At 33.1% G+C, this 27,527-nt stretch overlaps 1 protein-coding gene across 2 annotated transcripts; it reads left to right on the top strand.

Moving 5' to 3' along the window:
* On the top strand, positions 1-26,681 carry LOC134543071 (ankyrin repeat and KH domain-containing protein 1-like). 2 transcript variants are annotated; one of them, XM_063387825.1, is made up of 7 exons: positions 1-75; positions 9,434-9,588; positions 13,024-13,086; positions 13,203-13,286; positions 15,953-16,027; positions 18,931-18,984; positions 24,991-26,037. In XM_063387825.1, the coding sequence occupies exons 2-7, from the start codon at positions 9,508-9,510 to the stop codon at positions 25,477-25,479; spliced, it is 846 nt and encodes a 281-aa protein (XP_063243895.1). In that variant the 5' UTR covers positions 1-75; positions 9,434-9,507; the 3' UTR covers positions 25,480-26,037. The 2 variants fall into 2 exon arrangements, with proteins under 2 accessions (XP_063243895.1, XP_063243896.1); XM_063387826.1 differs by having other exon boundaries at positions 12-143; positions 24,991-26,681.
* The last annotated feature ends 846 nt before the right edge of the window (positions 26,682-27,527 follow it).

Genomic DNA, 27,527 nt, shown 5'->3' with positions numbered 1-27,527 from the left:
CGCGAGGCACCAGAGGAACTGCCCGACAGCTGGAGTTGAGGGCAACACGGGAGGCAACCGAGAAGGGGACACAAGGTTTGTTGCACTTGGGTCCTCGAGGTGCGGTTGCCAATTGTAATTCAACAAAATTCAACTGTGTGAATGTACGTATACTATCAGCGTATTCGTTTACTTTTGCGTTAACCTACTTTTAAAATTAAAAAATGTACGTGAAAATCATTCTTTCCTACAGTTAAGCATACGTGATTTTTCGCCCTTGAAAATAGACACTGTAAATTCTAACTAAATGGTTGCATTTGTGTTAGATAAATCTGACTCATGCTCTTTAAAAGTCATAAAATGTAATTTTATTACTCCCACAAATAAAATACATATTGTTTTGCAGTTTTTTTAAACTGTGAATGTAGGACGACTAGGCTCCGCTAAGTGACCTTTGACAAGCGGCTCCAACAAATGACTTTATTTTTTGAGACTATACATATTAACGTTTAAACCACATAGCACACTTGAAACCAAATATTTTAGTAGGCTTATATAGCGCACTCAGAAATTTTAACGTAGGTGAAATGCAAGACATGCTTCTACAGAACCTCTAGTGGCGTGTACTGTTTAATTACCACGAAACTCAAATTTGTGTATGACGTAATGGGTGTTTTAGGCATTTTTATCCTCTGAAAGCTGAAAAAGCTATTAAAAGTTTTATTTATTCTTGAAAATTTATAGTGATACTTAAAATTCTTGGTAAACCAATTTGACGTTACAACACATCTTATACCTATAAAACTTATATTCACGGTCACATAAGCTTTTGATAACTAAGTGCGTTATCAAACATAAATATTTTAGATTAAGCCATAAATATTAACTTTTAAGAAAAAAATGTGCCCGAAACTATCTTAATTATATTTTAGTTTGGTGCTATTTTAAAGCTAGGTTTATATCTCCCTAAACTTTGTTTCAAACCTAAAATTTTAAAAACAAATATTTAAATTTTAGTTTTATTCAATTGTTAACATTTTTATTATGTCAATTTCTAGAGTATTTTTCAACTTAAATGACCGGTGTCATCTCTGATGTTAACTGAAAAATTGCATACTCTTTATGAATTTCTTATCTTGGCAAAGGTTTAATTTTTATGATTATTTTGATTTGGAACAAAATTGTAATTGTAATTGTAATTTTATTTGTGTTTGAATGAAAAGTTAAATAAGTTATTATTTTTCAGCAGCACATCTATATCACGCGTTTGGACTATGTTACATTTACTTGAAAAATGGGACCTTACCTTGTGTCATAAAATGGGGGTGCGGAAGACTGCCATATCGGAAGACTACCATAATGACAGTATTCCGCCTGGCCTCTTCGAAAATGACTGAAAATTACCATAACGGAAATCTGCCATAAATTTAAAGGACGAGGCGGAATTCTACCATATTTCCTTATACACTTCATAGAATGAGTACAGCTGCATTGCTCTCGATGTAGTGTATAGAATATGTCGCTAGGTAGCACTGTTAACCCCCTAGCTGTTTCTTAGGTTAAATTAAAAGTCTATTGATAGCGCTTCTGAAGGTTTATTTCTGTAGCTCTAGTCATAAATAAACTCAACAGATCGCGCACTAATAGAAACAAACGTTTCCAAAAATGGGTTATAGGAAGCAGCACTGTATACTTATAACCACAATCTGTAAAAATCAAACTATGGTAGTTTTCAATTATGGCACTTTTCCTCCTGTTTTGACGGGGGCCGATGGAAGACTGTCATACTGGAAGACTGCCATAATGATATAATTCCACCTGGGGGAGACAGAAAACTACCATAAGTTAAAACGTGACCATACAGTCCTAATACTCGAACGACATGAGTAAATAATGTCTATTATCTTAAAAATAATTTGAATAAATGAGCAGCATACAAAGTCTTCTGATTCTAGTTAAAACTAACTCCAGGTCACTAGTTGAAATGAAATGCAATCTAGTGACCGAAAATCACAATTCCCTGACAACCGACGGTTAAGTAAGTAAAATATTGCATGATTTATATGATATGTTTGAAATGCTACGACAGATTTTCACAATCAGGTGTATAGTTATCGATACTTCTGAGGTGACAATTCAATTGAGTTTATTTTATGTAATGTCTATCAAAAGAAAAAATGAAAATAAACTGAAGCATTAATGATTACACAAAAAATATATTTTTTTACATTACTACATCATTAATAATACCCACATTATGTTTCCGGTGGGCTATTTAGGTTCACTTTGCGTGGCCTGACTTCACTACTACCTTACTTCTTAATGGCTGTGGTGTTGTTTTTGTCATTTTGGGGATTTTACAGGGTATTGTGATTCCAACATTATGTTTTTAGTATGTGCTGTGAAAACCATTAGAAGATTATTTTAACATATAGATGTACAGAAAACAACAATTACCATTAAGAATAGATAAAAACAATCACAACATTTCCAACCTGTAAACTGTGAATACGGAATATTTGTTATACTTCACTTGAGAATGATTTACGTTTGCTGTTTAAGTTTTGCTGATTAATTAGTTGTGAAATTAGACCTATCGGTATTTTAACTGCCTCAATGACTAAGAAATAATTTAGAAATACTGTAATGAGCTGGTTAAGTGAAAACATTTCAGAATATTAATTTATGAAAGCCTTGAAATCATTTTTATGTATGTTTACCAGAGGAATACTCTATTTCCGATATCATTTTTCTTCTTATTCTTAAATGATTGCCTATCATTAAACAGATTAATAGACGGCAAAACACAACGCCACAGTAGAGTGAAAATGTAAAATGAATTAGCCATGACCTACAGTAAGGAACCATCCTACCAATTTTCTATAAAAATAATCGGTGGTGCTTTATCGAGACTCAAGGCTGCTGGTTTCAAGTGAAACTTATATGTTAGCGAGTCGCTTTTAGTGTAATGGTTTAAAATAAAAGCAATAAAAACGAGACATTGACTATGTACTAAACATTTTTAATAAAAACGGACACTAAATGGTAGCTGACGACGAAAATTCTGTTTAACATTGTCCTGTGATATGATAAATGAGATACCGAAGGCATAATATCAAAATTAATGTTTTTTGGTGAACGTACAATCTATATTGCCCAGTGTTGTCAGTTCTCTATACACAATCACACGAATCACCCCGCTATCACATCTGAGTCGTGAGCTACACTGAAAAGAAATTTTTTCCGAACCTAAATTAAAACTAAGTGTATTTGGGAGGTCTAGGTAAGGAAGACTTAAGTGCGTCTCAGGCCGAAGCCTATTAGCTAGGAAAATGTTAAAGCAAGATGATACAGACCTTTTCGTCAGACTTTTTCTGGTACCCATTTGTTTCGCTGTGATTTTTAAGACGTTTTACGTCAAAATGATATGACAATTACCAGTCGGGATTTGAACCAATGTTCACTGGAATACGAATATAGTGTCTAACGACTCAGTCCATAAACTTCGATAGTGTATCTTTTCTCATCTTCAGATTGCCTTGTAGTGATTGCTTATGCTACAGGCGTGAGTGTACGATTATTGTATAACAGTACAAATACATAGTTTCAGACTATAGGTACTCCATGTAGGCAATCATCACATGTCTTGAAAAATTATTGACATCTAATATTATAAGTACAACAATATAATATTACGGTCTCCTAAATTTCAATTCACGTCTGTTGAGTATATCCTGTACTAGTGCGTGTAACTACATGTGATTTTGTTTACACATTTTTTTACAATATGGGTGTAGACAGTATTTGTGCAAGGGAAGGACAGAAGCCAGTCCCTCCTCCGGAAACTCTTTTACAAAGATAATGCTTCAAAATACATTTTTAAGTTAGTTGGCGATCCCTTGAGTACTTTTTGAAATTCCTGCCATTGAAATTTTTGTAAAATAAAATTCTTGTCTAAATAAATCTGGCAACCCTACTTTCTCCCCTTTTTTACTACGCTCTTGACACTTATTGTTACAGAAACAGGTTCCTCTTTTGAATAAGCTTCTCTGCACTAATACCTGTGCCTTGTTAACAGAAGTGTAAACAAATATACATATAAAACAAACAAAACACAAATCTGTTTAAAGAAATTCAGTATCTATGTGAATATTAACAAATTCAGTATAGTTCATTAAATTAATTTCCACTGACAAACAACATTTTAAATAATAGGTTAATTAATTCAAGATGTATTTTCGGACAACCGCCATTACTAATTAAACTGTATGGCATGACAAACATCAGTCTGTTTGTGCTTTAACATCTCTTTCCCGAAACGTTGCAACTGTTCTCTTAGGAATCATATACTGTGTTAGTCTGCGCTATCATCGTAGTGGTTTTCAAAATATCTGGGTTTTTTTCGCTCAACTGTTGCTTACGGTGTTTGTCTGTGCTGTCATCACTGTTTCTTCACATCACTGGGTTCACCTGTGCATCTCTGTATAGCCGTTGTTTTTTCATTTTTTATCTGTTAAGATTCATCGTTGATTAAGTCTATTTGCCGTTGTGCACCGTAAATTTTATTTGTAAATGGAACAGAAAAATTTATGTAACCTTAACTATGTGTTCATTTACATGAAAATAACTGTATCACTACAAAATAGTGTTACCATTTATGCTTCGTGTTGCCCCAGTACCTCCAATATTTAGTTATTTGCAAACAGTTGTTTGAATAGCTTTCCAGGGGTTAGCTGTGCATGTTAAGCACGGTAAAACAAAAGAAAGTCAAAAGTAATATAAAAATGTTAACTTTTCTGTGGCTTTAAAACCAAATAAATAAAATATTTATACAATAATTTCATGCTTGCAAGCACACGCATATTTTAACTAAACACACTCTTTTAATATCTAACATATTTTTCTTTCAAAATAACTTTACCATCGACAGTGCCAGCTCTTACATATGTTTTTACTAGTCTATATTTCTATATAATTATTGTACAGCGGGATTGTAAGTTTGTTTGCAGGAAAGTAACAAAAAAATTGCCAGACTAGTTATACAAATTATATTTCACTGTTATGAAATAACATAATTCATAGTGAACGAACAACATATGAATACATAAATTTGTTCGTTACCGAGGTTAGATGTTACTGCACGTACTGCACGTGTTAATGACACACGAAACTACAGTAAACTCGTGGAATAACATCTTGTCAGTGTTAAGAAGACTGCAAGTATCCGCTCTACCACTCTGGTTCTGGGGTAGAGCGCCTGCCTTGTGACTTGTAGGACCAGGGTTCGCGCCCCGGCTCCTCCAAGGCGGATTGCCCAGACAAAATGGTGGCATTTTCTCTGGTAGGAATACAATCCCTTGTAACAAGTCAGGCTACCAAAGAAACGGTGGGTGGAACAGAAAAAAACCTTCCAGGTGGCTTCCAAATGGGGAGCCCGTTTCTTTTCTTGGGCTCCCCATGCGGTGGCCATTCCGGGGGTTTCTCCGCGGGAACGGAGTTTTGCAAAAATATTTTTAGTCGTTTTGTAGCGTTTTAGTTTTTAGTAACTGTAGCATTATCATTCCAACATGTTATAAATAAAGCTCAAACAATCATTTAAAAAAATTTGGTTTTGTACAAAAATATTTTAATTAAGTGTGCATCAGTCAGTGAGTGGTTGTGTGTTCAACCATTTATCGGTATATATTTTATTGAAGTATTATTGACAGTTAAATTCTAGTCAGAAAGCTTTCTTTTGTAGTATTTTAGCAGTTTTTGACGAAAAATAATTTATAAGACATGAATTTTATTCCTAAAAATGTTATTTCTGTAAAACCACATAGTTTTCAATCAGGAATATCGTCTTTGACACACGGTTATATATATATATATATATACACATACATATATATACATATATATATATACATATATATATATATATGTGTGTGTGTGTGTTGGTGTGTGTTGGTATGTGTGTGTGTGTGTGTGTGTGTGTACCAGTATAAATCCAGATGTAAATAAAATATTCTATTTATTTCAACATGAGCAAAGCATTTGATACTTTCCAACATAAACTTATGATTAAAAAAATGTCAATTTTAGGGCTCGTCAAGCAATGCGTGGTATGTATGTATGTATGTTTTAATTATCTTACAAATAGACGCTTTGCGGTCAAATTTGCAAATGCAATTTCATGTTATTAGATGTTCCGCAAAGTAGTAGTTTATCTCAACAACTCTTTATTATTAAATAAATGATATTCCAACTGTAATCAGAATTGATCAAGAAAAGTTGCTGATGAAAAAAAAATATAATTGGGAAATATGTTTGTGAAAGTATTCAGCAAGATATTTCAGCTGTCCTGATCTGATTTTCAGGTTAACAAACGTCCCTGAATTACGATAGCATTTATTGTATAACATTTAGTCAAAAAACTAATTTAATTAATAAGAATTATCACATAGTGGGTAATGACATTAGACGTGGTGTCCTCTTATAAGACCTTCTAGTTATATTTGATGCCAAGATTTTTTTCACCAACATGTAGATAATACCATTAGCAACACATGAAAATCTTTAGGTCTTATTAAATTTAAAACTTTCTCTGCATCAACAGATTTTAATTAAAAAATAATTGAAAGTATGCAGAAAAAGTTCTTAAATTAATATTTAAAAATTTCAGTCATTTAAATTATTTTGAATATGCTACATTCCTATATAACCTTCTTGCATTTTATACTTATTAGACGTTCGATCAGTGGTGCACTTTTTATTATAAACATTTTATTGCAATTTTTGTTAATTCAGACATAATGACTCGGTTTCGATTAAGAATTCCAACTTTTATTACAGAATTAGTGACACTTTTAAAACCATTAGTAACTATAAAATGTGTAAAAAAAATATAACTCCTTTTGAATAATCTACAAATATTCATTGGTAAAACTTTTGTAATCTACATATTTATTTTGTATACACCATTTTAGTTTCTGTTTAAGATTTTTGTGAAAACAAAGTAACCAATTGGTTAACTGAACTTTATCAATCTTTATCTATCTGTGTGTTGTGTTTTGTCGCATTGATGTGTATGCAGTGTGTACCTTGTGTGCATGTGTTTTTTTTTTTGTTATTTTATGTCATAATCGATTATAGGTGCTGTAAGGCACAAAAACTGAATTTCAATTAGATATGACAGTTTTAATGAAGCGATAATATGCTACGCATGGTAGTATTTTTTATTTTCTATATATATATATATATATATATATATACACTTAAACTTCAGCAGAGTTTATTTTTGAAAGTCTGCAAGCCTGTGCAGAGCCCATCAACATTCTAAATGTACGAGCCTATGTCTCCCCTAGAGCGCCTGTGCTGCTTGCCCTGTGCCAACAAACTACACTTCCCTCGCATTTCAGCATCTTTAAACAGGGGCGTAGGAACCGGGGGGGGGACAGGGGGGACGTGTCCCCCTGAACTTATTTGGTGGAGGGGACCGTCCCCCCCCCCTAACTTTCTAGACCGTGATATTTTTATTTTACAATATTATTCTGCCCAACTTTGTAATTTCTTCTCTCATCAAATTTTATCTTAAGGAAACAATAATAATTTTAACATCGATGTATCCAAAGGTTAGATACAAAAACTGCTTCAAAAGCGCTATTATGCACTTTTAAAATCGAAATTTTCCGGTGGAGGACCCCTGGACCCCCCGTCTTAGTAAGAGGGGAATGGGTTTACATGACATAAAAATCATTATTTGCCCCCCCCCCTAACATTATGAACACAGCTACGCCAATGACTTAAAAACACATTTTGTAGACTTTAAATAATTTATTATAGACATTAAAAACCTTAACTGAGTTTTTGTGTTAAGTCACAGAAAACATTACATAATAAAATCCTTGAATATTTGCGTTGGATTTGCACACATTAAATAATGATCTACAATTACTTCAATTATTTCAGGGTGCAAAAATGTAAATTCTATGAAGCTAGTTACATCACAATTTTACGAGTAAGGCCGTTTTTCTCATTCCGTAGAATGTATAAGAAATTTAGGTAGAATGGAATACTAGGTACCACATGTATTTTTTTTAATCGTCGTGATAAGAATACAGTGCTACCTATATAACATTTTTGGAAACATTTCTTTCTTCTCGTCCGCGATCTGGATATGATTTGTTATTGCAACTATCACCGTCTGAAGTGCTATCTGAACGCTTTAAAGTTAACCTGAGAAACAGCTAGAGGGTTGACAGCGCTACCTACCGAGTATTCTATACACTACTTCGAGGACAATGCTGCTGTACTCATTCCATGGAGGGTGTAAGAAAATATGGCATAATTCCGTCTCGTCCTTTGGACTTATGGCAGATTTCCGTTATGGTACTTTTCCGCCTTTTTCGAAGAGGCCAGGCGGAATACTGCCATTATGGTAGTCTTCCGATATGGTAGTCTTCCATCGCCCCCATAAAATTCTGAAGACTCAAACTAGCCAAATATAATTTAATTAATGGCCATAGGTGGCAATTTGAATAAGAATGAATAGTGTCCGAAAAGTCAGAATTTTTAGTTAGATGATAAGAATCTCATTATTTACGACCCCAATACTTAAAATGGAGTTTAGCATCTGCGTTAATATTTCGTATGTTGTTTCTTAGTTATATTATTACCGCATGTAGGACGATACATATTGACATTTTTTTTACGGTATACTTCTGAACTTAGTTGAACTTGGTGTGTACTAAAAAATACCGATTAAATCTAATGTTTTCCCTATTATAAAATCATTAGAAATAATTAGCATTTGAGTTGACCAAACCAGTCACCAAGGCTTTTTGGAGTGAAAAACATGGATTGAACGTTTGTACTGAAGTCTAAGGATTGTGTTGGAAGTCAAATGAAAATAATAATACTTCCTAAGTAATTAAAAAAAACTGTCAAACGGAATGATGGGAATTGGTTCATATAATCCCATAAAGTGAGACGAAACTTGTATAAACTTAAAGTTGCTTGTTTTTTTAATTGTATAAACTTCAGGTGAGCTACAATAAAAAATTATGATTTTCAGTCAAATTTTTCTTTAACAGTACCTAGTCTAGTTTACACAGCGGACACATCTAGAAAACCAAAACCCACCGATCAATTCATATTCACTTCTAGTTCAGGCCACTGTCAATTAAACTTTTTACACTAAAACTATAGAAACTGACGCAGTACAATCATGCATGTCGGCAACGCTAGATTTGATTTCATTTATTCTGAAATCCATACATGGTATTCCATTACTGCATTAACTGTATTAATGAGATATTTTTTTTAATCTCTTATACCAATTTATCTTTTATTTTATAGTTTCAAATGAATTTAGTAAATTCAATTTACTTAACATAAAGAAAGCTTAATATGTAGTGACCACGTACGTACACATTGCATGTTCAAATACCAAAAAAAAATTATTATTTTTCAGTGTTGTAGCAAGTCTCGATTGGGCAGTTCCTGTACAGAAAATATTTGGTTCTGTCGTGGTATTCGTCTGGAAGAATGCCTTTACAGGGACAGTTTATAACTGGTCCAGACTATCCACCCGACATCGGAAATGTCCTTGCAGAAGTAGTAAACCTGGTAAGTAATTTTAAAATGTTAAAATCATCTGCCAATTTTTTTAATCGAATGTATTATTCCATTAAAATTGGACATTAAAAAAGTATGTGATATAAATATAAACTAGAACTATATATGTATATTTTCATACCATAATATTGGAGTAATAAAGTCTCACACATTTTATTTTTATCTAATAAAAGACGTACTTAATCTGTACTTATTATGAAGTTCAGATACTATATGATCATTCAAACAATTCAGCAGGAAATGTTATATTATTTGTCTGCTAGTAATTATTTTTGAAATTTAATATTTATATAAAATTCACGTTTTTGAAACTGCATCATCTGTTTACTTGGCATAACAAGGCAAAGTAATGTGTAATTATTTTTTTCAATACTTTAAAAAAATATCTACTAATATTTCTGGTGCCTTTGAATTTTAACCTAACTTAACTTAATCTTACCTAGTTCGCTACTGCGTTAAACATTTCTAAGTAGGTTTTAATAAAATTTTATCATTTTAAGACCTGACTAATATTTATAATATACTATCTATATTAGTCTGTCTTTTTTTGGTTAGATTTCCAATTCGTCTTAAAACATTTTGATGAAATCAGATTTGAATATATATCAAAATTTCAATCAAAAAATCTTATATCCTCTTCAGCATCACCATAAACAGGTGTGAATATATACAGTTTTCTGGATTATTTTGCTTCATTATTAAATTTAAAACGCAACTATAATGTAAACAAAAAGTAAATGAATGCACGCTGCCCATATACTCTTTATTACAACCCATGCCAATAAATGTTATTTTGCAATTTGATGCTAATATTTATTCCTGAGAGTTTGTGCTTATTTACGGGATAAATAGAAACCAATTTTTAAATCCAGCTAGCTAGCTCTGTTTATAATTTCATTAATATCGGGTAAGTGGTAAAGACGAGGTTTTGACTAACAAACGCACAAAAAACAAAATTCTAACTTATTAGAATGGAAATAATTTTTTTTAATTCGCTGCATTAATGTTTAAACTATCAGATTTTAAATTCTTAATGATCCTTTACTGTACCTAAAAACGACCCTTTTTTTCTGTTGATATTGGGTTATATATAACGTACTTAGTTGCTGGGAGGACAGCTAAGTTCAGAGATTTTTTTCTATACAAGGCATAAAAAACGAGAACTATTCAAATTCATATTATTTGAATCGCTGTAAATTTTAAATTATTTATTTAATTATCTTCAATCATTATTTATTATTATTTCGCAAAACCTCTAGATTTCGCCCGAATTCAATGCATGTCACTCATAACTGCGAAGTTTTCAAGAATCCAGTCGAAATAGCAAATAATGCATTTCAAGCAATTTAAAGAATTTATTTATTTTAGGGTATTTAAAATGTCACTGGCCTTTATCAAGAAAAACATTATTTCCTTGGAGTACGATCACTTAAACGCGCAAAAACCTGCTCTCTCTCTTTCGGGACAACACTTAAAAGAGATTTATTTTTATTAAAACCTTTAATAAATACTTTACTTGAAAATAATGTTACTGCCCTGACGTATTTAATCCAAAATGAATTCTTTTAAGCTCATCTACAAGTGCAATAGAAAATACCATGAAAACACACCAATACATGAAAATATCACCATTTTCGGAGTCACATTTCATCACGTATCTTTTTGCTCGTGCATGGAAAAAATATTCGTGGAATAAGGTATGCATTGTTTTATTGATTCGATGAAATATTAAAATAAATTTATACACTCATAACATATTTGCAAGTAATTTTTTGCAAACATTTCTGTCCACATAACACATAAAATGTAAGGTACAGATGAAGTGGTGATGTAACAACATGTTCCATTTAATTCTCTCCACCAATTTAAACCTTAAATTCATTGTAATTGAGTCAGACTCAGAACAGTTTGGAACATATCCTGAGATCGCGGGACGCTTGTCCAAATTTAAAACAGGAAAACGAATGGTAAGAGAGTTCGTGTGTGTATGCATGTATATATATTTATATATGTATGTATGTATGTGTGTGTATGCAGTATTTTAAATGTCACTGGCATAACCAAACCTTTCACCTAGTTACCATTAGCTAGACGTGCTATAAAAAGATATGAAAATTAATACTAAGGGTCAAATAATTCTTACGTTTTCCCAAAGTTGCACAATTGTTTCCAACAAATTACAAATACGGATATAGCATACCGTGTTGAGCAAAAAATAAAAAAGTTTTCATAGCTATATTATTCATTCCCAATTAATTATTAAGATTTTTATGTTTCGGATAGGTGTCGTACTATAAAACAAAACCTATCTATTTTTATCCTAATAAAAGCTGCAAATATTTAATAATGTACACATGGTATATGGTTGTCTAATTTACTGGTTATATTTATTTAAGTTTTATTTAAAAAAATTCAGTTGTAAATATGTGTTTGAGTAAAGAACATTCAAAGTTAGGCTTTTTACTTTCATTAGATAGAAGCGTGTATAATTTGGGGCAAAAATAGTTCTTGTTAATGATGTTTAGTTAAGAAATAAAACTGACGTATTATATTTCTCGTATACATGCAGATTTTCCTTTGTTTGTATTTCCATGTTAACAAATGGATATTTTCTTAATGCAAAAATAAATGTTATCGCTATCAAAATTTTACTTTGCCTTTAAATACTAGAAAATACTAGAAAAAATGTAATAAACTGTGGAAAGCTTTTAAGTCAGGTTATAAGGCAAAGATTTCAGGAAAATAAGGATATGCTTCTTTAGTGTCCGAATAGGAATAAATATTTTTTAGCAATTTATTTACAGCACTATTATTAACATTTTCTCCCAGATAATCTATAAAGGTAGAAAGTAAAGCATTCCAACATAAAACATCTTTCCCAGCGATTTCATTAACGCCTACTATGACACACTAACGAGCTAACGGGACTTTTGGAGCGTGACTGAAACGAAGTTGTACGACATAGCGGGAAGGAACGCATACGTGATACAAAAGTAAATGCTTAAAATATTTACAAAATTCACATTTAAATTTACAATTAGTAAACCAAATTTCGGGGCTTGTCAATATATCATGATGATTCTAAATTATTTGAATGTAGTTTGAATTTTACGGCCATGTTAGAAAAAAAATTAAGAGCATAGGTGAAAGATAAGCAGTTCTTATCTGAGAAACGTAATAAGTCACGTTGCCAGACCATACATAAAAAAATTTAGGAAATGTGTTTCATCAAATTTGGTCCTCGTTCCTTAGCATTCAGATTCTGTGATTTTTTAATTACTTTGTTTTATTATTATAATATATAATGTTAATTTATATAAAAGTTTGTAATCATGTCTTGTCATTGTTAATACATGTTATTCAAGAAATATAAATTAAAACATAAAGGCGTTTTTTTTCTCAAGAAGTTACGATAATTTCTTTCAGGTGAAAAATGTTGCAGCCTCAATGGAAAAGTTGAGTGCGGAGAATGTGGACCTAAAACTTCAGGTATGTAATGTGTAATAATTGAAGATCATTCTTACTGACTATACGTTCTGCATAGTCATAGCAGATGTGAGCAACTAGCAGTATATTTATGCATTTCCTTTTTTTGTCGGGTTCAGATTAAATCCGTTGGAAATCAATTGGACACCATTCGTGCCGACTTTGACGCTTTCAAGAACGAAGTGGATAACTCAAATAAAAACGTAAGTCATCAGAGTAATTATTTCATTCAGATTTCCTACAGGTTTAAGCTAATATTGTTATTTGCTTTAATATTTATAAATTTAGTGTGTTTAAATTGTTACAATACATATAATCGTTAAAAAGGTTTGTCATTTTTAGGAAGAACTTGCACAAACTTTTATATCTATAAGAAAACCATAACAATATACAAAACTATGTCATGTTATTAAAAAAAATGTTATTTTGAAAGCAAAAAATTTATTACTGAATAATTTCGTAATTTTATTTATATTTAAATTAGTTGACTATAAGTTAGACACTATTCTATTTTAAATTTGGTAAACCTGACGAAGGAAATGACTGAGTCTTGAAAAAACGTTAATACTAGTAATAAACAGTCTAACCTTTTATGTTTAAGAAGCACGTCTTCAATTATTTAGAATGAATTATTTTCATTAGGAAATAATATTCTTCTCTGGCACAGAGTTCAGGGTGAGGAGAGAGATGCGGGTTAACGACTGACCGCCATATTGTATTTTGGCGTCAAAATTTCCCGTTTTTTCTCCAAATTTTCTCGAAAATCCTCATATGATTTCAAACATTTCCATATTTTGAGAGAAAATTTCCCGCTTAGAGGAGAAAAAATATTTTTTTTCTCCTTGGAAAATTCAGAGTAATATTTTCTTAAAGCCAGTCCAATTTCCTAAAAGAAAAAAAAAAAAAACTATGTTTCAATTTTTTCGCGATTGTTAGTTGTTAATTTTCAGTTGAATTGCGATCATGCTGTTAGTTCATCGCAATCGTTTCTTTAAATGAATTTAGTTTTATCGTTTTATTTCACACAGATATACAGATTTACTTACGAAATACGGTGAGTTTTTAGGTGACAAAACGGTTATACAGTTTTAATAAATTGTATCGATGGTCCGTTTTTAGTTAAAATGTTATTCTTCGCTACTCTCAATGTGTCTTAATTGAAAACACTGAATTGAATGGACACATTTTAATCGCATTATAATGCCGCCAATAAGACGGAGACGTTTAGGTCGTAGAACTAGCAATGCTACAAACCAAACGAATTTTCGATCTAATCGAACTACAGAGCAATGCAAAGAACGATTTGAAATTTAACGGAAACGATTATCACAAACAAGTTCAGACCGTGCACAAGAACAAAGAGAAAATGCAAACGAAGATGATATGCATCGAAGGACACATCATCGGTCAGTAGAATCTAATCGCTCGAAAATGAATTTGAATGATCGTGCAAGAAGACAAATGAATGTTGCATTGCATACCTATCGAGCTGCATTCCGTTACAACGTGACAATTGATTACAGTGCAAACCAACACGTTGCTATTGGATCGATGAGTGTTGTATACCCACATTGTAAGGCATTGAAATACAGAAATGAACCTCCTGGGTTGTTTGCTCAAGTGACAAAGTCAAATTGGCGCCATTGGTACCACCACCAGAGCCATTGCGCTCATTGGTTACTGGAACAGGAAAATTCCACACATTCCACAAATATGGCCAATGCTTCCGACTGACTAACCTTCAAAATCCATACTTATCACATGGTAATTTTATGTCGTCTATTCCCGTGTCGGAAAACCATCAGCTTTGTTTGTTTAAGTGCCAGGCAACAAAACCAACAAAAACTGTCGTGTATCATAAATCATTGCAATGAACGAAATAGCGATGTCACAGCACACCAATCTTATAGAAGGAATTTTTTTGTTTTCATTGTTTACTTTAAATTCCTACTTAATTTAAGTGTGACTTGCATTTTAAAACAAAACCGCATGGTTCCTTATCAAATCCAAGGTGTGCTGCCGCTAGAATTCATCTCGCATGTAAAATTTACAAATCGGCTTACTTCTGAATGTAATCATCCTCAAATAAAATATTAATGGCCACAATCATTACTAAATACAGCAATCACTCAGAAATACTGTTTTTTTCTCTCATTTTTACTTCGTTTACACATTTCCAATATCTTTTCACAAATTCACTAAATGGTAACAAACAAATTTATTGAAATTTTTACAGGACAACGTTTGTCGGTACAGTTAGTTGTAAATATATATTTTTTAATTTGTATTAATGTAGAACTCTGGTTACAATTTATTCAGGAATCTTTGTCAGTTTACGAATATCTTCGTAAATTTACGGACACTGTATTCATTAGACTTAAAATAAACATGTTTTAGTAAAAAAATATTGTAACGTTTACAACCAGACAATCTTCTTTCTCCCACGTGCATTTTTAACGTTTTTTTAACAACAGAACCAGTAATTACAATGTTATAGTTCAACCTGATCTCTGCCAAATGTAAAGGTATTTGAAACTACTAAACACCGTTCGTATATCTGAAGAGAATTCTTCTGCGAAAAAGTCCATTAATCACTAACGCACCATAAACTTATTAATGTTGGTGACAATTTATGCTGTGCCTTAAATCATAAGTTAAATATCTGCATGGGTAAACCGTGAGTGGCAACAAAATATTAAATAGTATCCTACGTTTATTTTTTTATTAGTTTAAGTCAGTTGACAGTGAACTGGACCATGTTCAAGTTGACTTCAACATAGTGAAAAAGGAAGTGGCCATATGTAGAATCAAATTCTAAACAACTTGTGCTAGTAGATTCCCAGAATGAAAAAATTTGCACTTGTTTCAGGTTAATGCCATTCTGAGTACCATCAAAGAAGATTGTAAATATTGTAGAAGTGAACTTGCACAAAAGTCTCCTGAGGTAAGAAAATTTTTAAAATATTTCAGTGCTTAGTGTGTAATTGGTAACGCATATTGTAAAATACGTGTTTAAAACGACATCGTTAAAAAAATTTGGTATTTCATAGTAACTGTCTTTATTAATTTGTTTGTACTAAATGGCCTTAATCATTGCCAATTAAACTTTGTGGGTCACAAGTGCAATAAATTTATAATATTATTTTATGTGTAACATCTTAGCTATTGATATAAGTCATTTGGTAGTAATTATTATCGAATGGGCAGAAGTCACACGGTGCTGCCATCTGTGGTGGATTACGCGAACCAAAGTTCACAAAGCAAAAAGGGAAAATTAATGGTATTAACTTTTAAATGAAATTTAACAAGATGGATAGCATTTTATAAAATTCCTTTGTCAAAAATCAGGTTCCAAACCGTGGTTAAGTTTTTTATCAATTCTTTTCCGCTTTAATCGGAGCCGTTAATTTAAATGTTTAACCATTCGTTCTGCAAATCGAACGATTCTATAGTCGACGTAGCTGCTCCGGCAGCGAATTCTTGCGGCGGTGTGGAAACTACTTGTGAATCGTGTCAAGAAATCTACTTGAAAACACAATTTGCGTATATTTATCACGCTCAGATTTATTTTTTAAAGAATGCTATGTTAAAGTTAGTGTCAGAGTTTCCTATTATAAGTTTATTTGCAACATGAAGTCACATGCATTTTCTCGTTAATGTAGTTAGATGTTACACATCCCTGACGAACACGGACAGACTCGCTCATTTTTAAGTACCAAATTAAACAAAGTTATAAAAGACTTCTCACCAAGACCACCCGGTTTACATTCCTGGCGAGATTGACCCCGGATCTTTCGCAAAAGGGATACGTGGCGGACGTTGATGTATAACAGTGCATTTTCCTTGGGTTCTTCCTCCACCCCCCTCCCTGAAAGGATTCTATTAAATCTCCATTATCATCTCGTCTCCACTCAGTGTTCCTATGTAGCTGAACAATACTATGCGTTAAACTCTAATTTTTGAATACATTCTATCAGCACTGTATAAGGTTTATATCAAAAAAGAATATGTCATATGTGAGAGATTAGTTCCTATTTACGTAGCATAATATAAATGGAGTCAATTCTTGTTATAGTTCCAAGGCAACATAACTCAATCGCATAAATTGGATACACAATGTCCTATAATTCAAAGCCAAGCTGAGCACAGTACGCATGCCAATCAATTTTGGTTCCAAATAAACAAAACAAATAAAATGTCTTAGTTTAAGATATATATATGTTTTCAAAAGTGTTTATATATTCACAGTAGTGTAAAATAGGGTCGGATATCAAACGAAAAAATCATTACTTTAACAAACAAATTTTTTTATTATTTGTTTTTTAAATTTTTCAAAGTTTCTAAGTTAATAATTACGAATTTCCAAGATGACAGCCAAGATGCCATCGGAAGCTTACTGGCGGCTAGTAAATTAGGAAAAAGGTTTTTTTTTGGAGGTTTTTTGACAATATTTTAATAAATGGCTTCATTTACATAAAATTACCTTTTTTGTACAAAGCAAGGACCGAACCAAAGACAGATATGAATCGAATCAATTAGAAAATGTTAGATGAGGAATGTTTACTCATTTTAGGATTTTTTCATCATATTTTTTAACATAAATTGCAATTTTTGCATCGAGCAAACATCGAACCAAGGTCAGAAATCAATCGAATCAATTTTATAAGTTATTTTTTGATGATTTTTATTATTTATTTTCCCGAATTTCTAGCTAAAAAATTACAGATTTTAATTAATAGAGGATACCAATATGGCGGATGTGGAGTCATCAAAAATGGCCGACGAGGTCTTGATCATAAACTACGAGCGGCGCACATGACCGAACATGGCCGAATCCTGACGACTGGTAAGCCACACCTGAGTAAGCCACCAAGCTACAGGGTTATTTGAATAACATGGTGCCCGTAGCACCTATTTTACGTTACTCTTCACTCTTAAACAAATTATTAGATACTTTAATTAAAACTTTTGGTAACGCAATCAAAAATACTTTACTATTGATAACAAAAAAAATATGGTGAAAAAATCATTTGTACTACTAATGTAGCAACAGTTTTTTTATCGGATAATTTGACTATTCGCACTGTACAAAAAAGCTGTTTGCTACCTTAGAAATTATGTTTCCTTACAATATGGCTAGTCAAATTTACCTGAATGTATTTTTTTGCCACATTAGTATTCCAAATAACATGATTTCTACCACATGGTTTTAATTTTGGGTTTTATTAATTGTCCTGTCCATTTTTCACGGCTTGACTTTGAGCTATGGGACATACTATATATGGTAAATTTTTATTTTTTTTTAAGGATTTTTAATATTGTTCATTCATTAAGCAAAATACAAAAGTATAAGATCTTGAGAAAACTAAACACTAGTTAAAATAATTTTTAGTTTGTATACCTGTTCATTAAAAATTATTTTGTAGTTCACACACAAGGCACTGGAACAACGGAATTTATGCTACAAGCTAAATTTGGTATATTTATTCCGAGATAATTTTTTGTGTTGATTAAATAATATCGTATATATTTCAATCATTTTTAATTTTCATACTATTTCATGACATAGAAGTACTTACATTTAAATGTAGGCATTCGTATAATGTTTTGTAAAAATAATTAATCAACGAAGTTTTTTTATATAGGTAAATTGATTTTATACAGCTTTATTGGTATCTATAAATTTTGATTATGAATGTGTTTTAGTTGTATGTACAATAATTTAAGTGATAGTCTAAGTGAGAACCAAGTAAAATTAAAGTGTTTTTATGTAACCAAATATCACACAAATGAAGGTCTGAAAATATTTAAATTATATAATTCATGAAGTGTATCCTATACTTTCAGCAAAGGAGTAGCTCCGAAAGCAGCGTAGAACTCCACACTGAAATACCAAAACAGGTAACATTTTTGTAATTATGTAGTTTGTCTCAAAATACTCATTAGTAAATTTATTTATTAGTAAATCAACTTTCCGTGTCATAATTCACCCTTATCTGATAGCAGGCAGTTGCTGTCACCGACAGTACTGTCATTCATCACCCTTAGAGTCATATTATCTTTTCATTTACAGGACGTAAGGAATGTTAGTAATTACAAATTAATTTTAAACAAGATTTTACTGGAAAAAATAAGCAAGAATATTTCATGTAGTTGATTGAATTAGAAATACAATGAATGCATGTATCGAAATTTTAACTAATTTTACTCCACTAATGAAAACAATTACAAACTATGTTTTAGCTAATTTTTTACGTCATATATATTTAACACACTATGTCTTAAGAAAAAGTGTAAGTTTTTATAAAAGTGAATTTTATTTACGTTATGCATCTTAAGACTAATTGTAAGTGACGGATGGTTTAAAAAAAAACAAATCCTTATTAACTCCATGCCTGATGCAGGAATTAAGTTCTCTCCACTCCTGGTTGAAACTGACAGGTACTCAGACAACTGCAATGATGAGACGAACTGAAAACATCGTTATCATGTGTGCTAAATGTCCTTCTTACTTGGTTTTGTTTAGTTGCTACGATAAACTTTAATATTCTTCCTCAGATGCAACCACTGTTACGTTAATAAACTCGCAAATTGTTTTTTGCAATTTTTTACAAGTACAGCTTTTCAGATAGAATTTTGACACTTTTTACCAATCTTCAAACAAGCAAAAATAGAAAATACATTGTATACTGTACCAATGGTTCTTATAATGAGATTTATGTTAAATGGTTATATGACTTAATAAATTTTATTCTCTGGAAAGCCTGCTGGTTATGAAATGTATTGGCTATTGATAGGAAGACCAAGAGATTGAAGCACCGAAACAAATTTAAATTTATATATGCAGGCTCTAATTAATGACTCCATTTTCTGACCATAACGTTAAAAAAAAATTTGTACGCACAGTCAAAAACAGTTTCTCTGGATTGTCTCCATTGATTTTAATCATGTAGCTACTAAAATTACGAAACGCCAGGCAAAAAAAGAAAATGAGAAAACAATCATAAACGCAGTTTTATAAAACCGGTCAGTGTACATGATATTACTTAACTCTTCATTTCGAATCTAAATGTTTAGCATAGTTATATTATAATTAAAATAACGTGACTGGAGAATGTAATTGATTTTAAGTTGCGTATTGTATGCAGGTATAAACAAACGTCCAGTGAATGATGAAGCATAAACTGGCTTTGCGAATTCATTAAATATTTAAGATTAATTTGATATTAAATTCATTATATTTGTATGCTGCACGCAAGCTGATTATGGGAGAGAAAGCTATTGAAGGAACTTTAGACTGTAGCTCTGGAAGACTGGTTATAAATTCATCCAAAGAGTAGGCTTTGATTCTACGTACAGGGAAAAAAATTGTGAGGTATTAAAAAGGATTAAAAATTACAAAATATTGGGGCAACAAAAAAGTAGATTATAAAGTTTAGAGGAAACTTAAGCTAGAATTGGCGGAGACATCCAGAATAAAACATTAAAACATTAACACGATGTATAAAGTTGAGACTACTCCTAAAGTTCTCGAATCAATCTAATTTTGGGAAGTGCGTTCAACCATCAATCTTAATATAAGATATTGACACTAAATTTAAAATTAATTGACGATTAATTAACAAAACTTTAGCTACCCTACTTTATTCATCAATTTACAGAATTTAAGTTCTAAATTGGTAATTGGGGTGAGTATTTGCCTTAGAAAAAAATAATGGAATTTACTAAATCAGTAGCTGCATGTTATATTTTTGCAAGATGAATCCAAATTTAATATAAAATACGAGTAATATCAGTTTTTACTATTAATACAATGGCTTTCACACCCGAGGTAGGGAAAAAAGTGAAGCACTTGGTTTCATTTAAGTGATGGATATTGCTGTATTTACTTAATCTGTGGTTCTGAATTTTCCCATAGGCATCACTATCGGAAAAGAGGAGAGATGAGAAATATTTTTATCATACAACTATAACCCTCTTAGGGCATTCGCAATGAAAATAAAAATTCTCCAGAACAAATTGCAAACAAATGCGAAATAGCAAAATCGCCCTAACTAATTGGTTACCAGACAAAGTCACATATGTAGCTATTGCCAGACCCCAAATCCAAAAGGCGAGTTTCTCAAGGTTAGCGAGAAAAAAAAGGCGAAAACGTTGATCAAAGAAAAATAATGATTACAGGCTATCATGACGTGATCCAGCATAATGAACAATCATTTCATTATGAAATAAATGTAAATTTTCTTTACAATAAATAAAAAATCTATGAATCTACACATGAGATCGGACACCATAATATCATAAGATTACTCTAAGGGCCGTATTCCAAGACACACAAATAAGGATTTAGGTGTTGAATATGCAATACCTGTACCCTAACCATATTCCAAGTGCACTATAGGACACGGGCAGTCCCTTATTTTTAGGGCACTGATTTTTGTTGTCCTATCTGTTGCCGATTTGATCCATAATTGTATATATATATATATAAATGAACTTTAACGGAACTTTTACGATTACAATTTCCCCCCCCCCCCCAAATATCTTAAAAAACAGCAAACATAAATACGGCCAAAAATTCATCGTTTATTCTTGTACAACCAAAATTAAATATTTTATTTCACATTATAATTCCATAGTTTTAAAAAGAAGCTAAAATTACGATGGATTCCACGAAGTACAACTGTTTATAGCCTCACACAAGTCCTCGTTTATAAAAAAAAAAGGCTGCCGATCTGATACCTTACAGGGGTTCAGTTAGGACACGTTTTGGAATATGACCCGAGAGTTAGGTTACGGCAGTTGACCAACAAGGCAGTGCATATTCGCTACCTTACTCAAATTTCTTGGAATACCACCCTAAGTACAACATAAAAAATAATTTTCTTATTGAAATTTAAATAAACCAAAAAATTAATAACTCTCAAACTCTATTCAGTGCATTTTTGCAATAATGCGTATTGCCACTGCGTGGGCAAAGATTCGAAACGATGTTCATCTTCAAGAGTCAAGCTATGAAGTTAAGGGCACACCGCAGTTCCATGCTCGTCAGATCCAAGCTTACATGCAGAAACTGCTCGATGTTAAACCCAGAGTGTTGACAATGTTCAGTGGTAACATGTCCCTCACTGGGCGGATTACTCGCTACAAACTCGCAAACTGTACTCGTGTACAACTTCCCAAAGCGAACTGGAGTCAGATGTTTATCCACAATGTGCTCAATGTAATATTCAGGCAAGACAAAGGTGTCCTCACTCAAGCAATTAATAGTCTCTACGCGACGATCTTCGTCCAAACTTATCTCAAATCCTTTAGGCTGTGATGGTATAACACGTAAAACACATTATGTACATCATCAAATTGGCCAACAGTTAACATTACTAAGTGTTTGTAAGAGGGATCATTTCAATAGTCAAACAAATAATAAAACGTTTGCGTGCATAAAATGTTTCAAAACGTGCGTTGCATTAAGCATCACCATAATGCCTAAGGCCTCAAAATGTACTTCGCATAAATTTATTGAAAAAATGCCTCATTAATACTGCGTATAGTTTCCAATAATAACTCAAAGGCTGCAAAACAATCGTGCGCACAAAAAAACATATTGCATTAAATTCAAAGTCCACAATAAATGTCAGAAGCAGGTAGCATTAGTGCAGGCAAAACGTCTACAGCTCAAAAAATAATTGTGTGTGTGGAGTCCACGTACGACGGGAGTGAAACTTCTTGATTTTTAGGAATAGATAGATATAAATTATTTTCGTATTCAATCAAACTATCCACGTAAAGGTTAATAATTATTATAAAATCAATTGCACAAATCAATAACTCTTTTCCAAACGAATAAATAAATTGTGGGATCTTTAAATTAAATAAAAGAAATATGGCAGCGTTAATCGTCAGCCGTTACGACAACTAAGGAGTAGACAAACACAAGCAGCGTTACGAGACATTCGTAGCATCACTGCTGCGTCATTTCTACCTCTCTCCTGCCGTCTCCCTTTACAGCCGTTACAACTAGCTTATATGCCTATCCCCCCTTTTTTGTCGTCTTCCCATTCGACCGCTAGCGCATGCGGTGGAGTGGCGTCGCCGCTAACCCACTCTTCTCCTCTACCGGTTACCTCACCACGTTACTAACTATTCCCCTCGTAACGCTCCAAAATTGTTGAACCCCCAGTAAAGAAGTTGCACTTCAAAAAATTATCCAAAATTTGTCACCAAGCACACATTCAACCTGGTCAAATGGGGACACCATGATTGCGCAGTGCCTCAAGTGTCAGATGAGAGGCGCACACTACTGACATATTTTTCCTTGTACATGCGTCGCAATTACAGACCTTGCTTCAACACGCGTCGGCCGCACATAATTCTTGCAGAAGCTCCGGTGAATGTGACGGGCTGGAAGTCGCAGGTGCTGTTTGCTGCGCCGGCATTCGCAATGTCCGCAAGTCGGCGACACGACGGTGCGCATGCCGGAACACACCAACCGCCTTCTTCGTCGATGCTCCCAGCTTGTACCGGGTCGCTCATGCCGCCCACGGCTGTTCCTCCCGGACACTCGCGCCGCGCAGTGGCGACGACACGAGAAACAATTCAATCGTTCCACAGCACGGGCACCCAAATTAACGTACATATTTACTAGTCTACACCGCAACTTACCATCAGCCTGGAAGTTTTAGCCTTAGGGCGCGGTTACACGGGAGTCTGAACTAATTCAGGTGAACATGTTCAGCTGTTGAGTGCGGTTACACACAGTCTGAACATGTTTCGTTCGAGGCCATTTCCCATTTAACTTAAACAGGTTGGCAAAGTAGTTCAGATCGACATATCTTCTACATTAGCCTCTGATTGGCTGTTTAGAATATAAACAGTCTTTTGCAGAAATTCAAGATGGAAAGTGTTTCTGGCACAAGTTCGAGTAATATTTTACCGAATGCAACCAAAAAAAATCTACAGATATATATATATATATATATATATATATATATTAATTGATCCTGACCTTAATTTTCTTAAAACTGAGATAGGTACTCTCGCTCAAAAATAATAATAAATAAGTTTAAAAATTTTACTGTGCATGTTGTTTGAATTCCCGATTTGTAAAATAAAATATTGAGCAATATGAAAACACATTCCATTTCTGCTGATAATGCTGTATAAACAAGTGAGAAAATCCCGCGTTTTCTGGATACAATTACAAAATAGAGATCAACAACACAGTCATTCGTTGACAGTAGACAATCGGTTTTAGAGCTAAACACACTTTTCAGCAACTACCGTGTAACCGTACACTTTCGCTTTTGTAAACGTGTTTACTTAAACATGTTCACCTGAAGTAGTTCAGGGTCCCGTGTAACCGCGCCCTTAGTGATATTCTTTACGATACGAAAATTAAAATATATATATATATATTGCTATTGTTTCAAAAATTGAAAAAAAAAAATAAAAAATGTTTTGGTATCTGTAATGAGGTGAAACAAGGGAATATATTTGAATTTTTTTTTCATATAACCAAATTAAATAAAAGAGGAAATGTATAAGATAGAATCATATAAATTAAAAACTAATACGTAAGTGTTTCACAGATTTTAAAATAGGCACTCTCATGTAATGTAAAGGAGATAAATTTAATTTCATTAAGATCAAATATATCTCAAAGTACACTAAAAAGGGAAATATAACAATTGCTTTCTATTATAAAAATTTAACAGGTTTCATTACTACGAAATTTTCACCTTAAATGTTGTATATTTCTGTAGTAAATAAATTTTTAATTCATCAGAAACTTTTATTACATCGGTTAAAATGTTAGCAGTCACATGGAACATGCACGATCAAAGCCCGCGGGTTATCACACAGTGGAGTACAGATTACTTAGTTTGTAATGTGAAGTTCGGTCGGCAGTTGCTGGAGGCGTACAGGTCAACGAAAGACTGGGCCGCCCTGAGACGAGGTCTGGAGGCCGTCCTGCACCAGGACAGCGCCGCGCGCAGGCAACTACAAGACGTCCAGTACCAGAGCGCCTGGCCGCTGTACGAGGTCGGCGAGGAGGGCCACCTGGAGCTGGCGACGGCGCTGCTGTCCCACGGGGTGCTGGCGGACGTCAATGACCAGAGCGTGTGCACGATGCTGCATGGCGCGGCGCGCATGGGCCACTTGCCCGTGGTGGAGCTGCTGCTGCGCCGCGGGGCCACGGTGGACGTCCTCAACTCCTTCGGGAGGACCCCGCTCATGATGGCGGCGGAGTCAGGCCACCTGGAGGTGGTGCAGCGCCTGGTGCTGGCCGGGGCCAGCCTGACCGCCCGGTGCAATAGCGGCCGCACGGCCCTGGACTCGGCGCGGAATATCAGACAGACCCCAGTGGTGCAGTGGCTCTCTCAGCAGCCACAATAGCCCGGCGCTCAAGGCATCATCACAGAAGAAGCCAAGCCTGCTCGGTCACGAGACACAGTTGCACTGCGGCCAAACTGCCAACTATTATAATTATTCAAACACTCTTGTTGAATGTAATTTTGTGCCAGGAAAAAACAAGTTCCAGCCTTTTTTTTCCCCTAAGATGATACATATTACCTAACTCACAATTATTAACTTTTAATATTTTGAGTATGATGCCAGTAATTTTTCAAGGCTGGTTTTATATAAAAAAATTCTAATAGCTTAAGTATGCATTTTAAAATGAATCCCCAATAGGGTTTGTATCTTAAATACTACTTTCCAAACAAATAAGTAATTTATTTGTAAAATATCACGTGTGCCATTACTGGGTTATCTATGTGAGCATTGTCACTGGGTTCACAAAGATGTAGCCTACTTACGTATCGTGTAAGCTTTATTAATCTTTGTACACTGAATTACTGAAATACACTGTCAGAACGTATATGGCTTTGGATAGTGTTAACACAATTTGATATGTACCAGTATGCAAAATAAAATTCTCTATTATTTACTAAACTATTTTTTTTAATCTTATATTTTCTAAATTAGGATTTGTAATTTTTTTTTTGCAAATAGAAAAAATTAAAAGTATAAACGTTAGGTTTCAAAGCTGCTTGCAACACAAGACTGAATGTTAGCTGATCTTCAATGTGGAGGTGACAAAGACCACAGCCCTCAAGCGATAAATATATATACACATACATACATACATACATACATACATACATACATACAGACATACATACATACATACATACACAGTAAGTAGAGCCATATTGATATTTACACATTGTGTGATAGGTTTGTCGTATATATTGGTATGTTCTAGTCCTGGAGTGTGGAGTGTGGAGTTGGTTATGGGGTTCGCCATCTTGGATTGTGACATCACGGTCGGAATATTGGATGGCCATTTTGTCCTTGTTTTCGTCTTTTGAAGGCTGCCATCTTGTAATAGTTTTCTGGAGGGAACCATATTTGTTTCTACTATTTGTTCCTAGAGTGAGAGCCAGCATTGCTCTGTATCATGCAAGTATGGTCGATGTACCATTACCTACGTGTGTTGTTATGACCAATGTACAAACATTACATTTTTTTATACAAAATTATTTGGAAACGAGTTAATTCGAACCATTAAAAGTGGTACCTCTGGAATTTTTCCATGACAAACAGTTCAAACCTGCAATGGCGTATGTTCAAAAAAACTGCATTAAGTATAAATTAGGGTATTTTCCTTGTATTCTTTTTTATGGACATTAGTTTTAATTAATCGACTGTAAACTGTAGAACGTCCAAGATGAATTAAAAATCTCTAAGAATGAAGTGGCTTTAATCTATAAAAAAAATTGTTGGTAATAAATTATTTCTTGATTAAATTGCATGCGAGTTGTCAAAAAAAATGTCTTTGTTTTAAATTATTTCCGTACTGAATATCTTCATAGACGTACTGAAGTGATGCTTAAAATTTTCTTCCCAGGTAAGAAAATGGAATAAGTGCACAGTTTATCAGTGATAACAAACTAATATTAAGTGTATAATAGACACTCAAAATCTTTATCTTTTATCTAAAGTTAATTTATTTCTTTATTAAACTTTAAAAAAATTATAGTTGTGTATAATAATCACAATCAGCCATATATCAAAAAATTACTAGTACAGAGTGGACACTCAATGGTATTAAATCTTCTTGTTTTTTTCTTAATAATTGTGCTACAATATCTCAAACTTAGCTAACATGAATGCGCTGATATCATTCTTTTAATTTACTATAAACGCTTCGCAAGTCAATAAATTATGCGTGTTATTCGTAACTATGTGTGTTTATGTTAATGTTTATGTAGGTATACAATAAATAGACAAAACACGTATAAAACCTCTATGAGGAAACTAGGGATTTTTTTCGTTACATGAAGAGTAGCAGCCCTGCAACTTTTTTCAATGGCTTTGTAGTATTTTATTATGCTGATAATAAAGATAGGCGAGTGATGTAAAGTGTATCATTTTTGTTA

This window comes from Bacillus rossius, assembly GCF_032445375.1.
Source record: "Bacillus rossius redtenbacheri isolate Brsri chromosome 9 unlocalized genomic scaffold, Brsri_v3 Brsri_v3_scf9_2, whole genome shotgun sequence".
In the NCBI taxonomy this organism is placed as follows: Eukaryota; Metazoa; Arthropoda; class Insecta; order Phasmatodea; family Bacillidae; genus Bacillus; species Bacillus rossius.
This window is presented reverse-complemented; position numbering and strand designations above follow the sequence as displayed.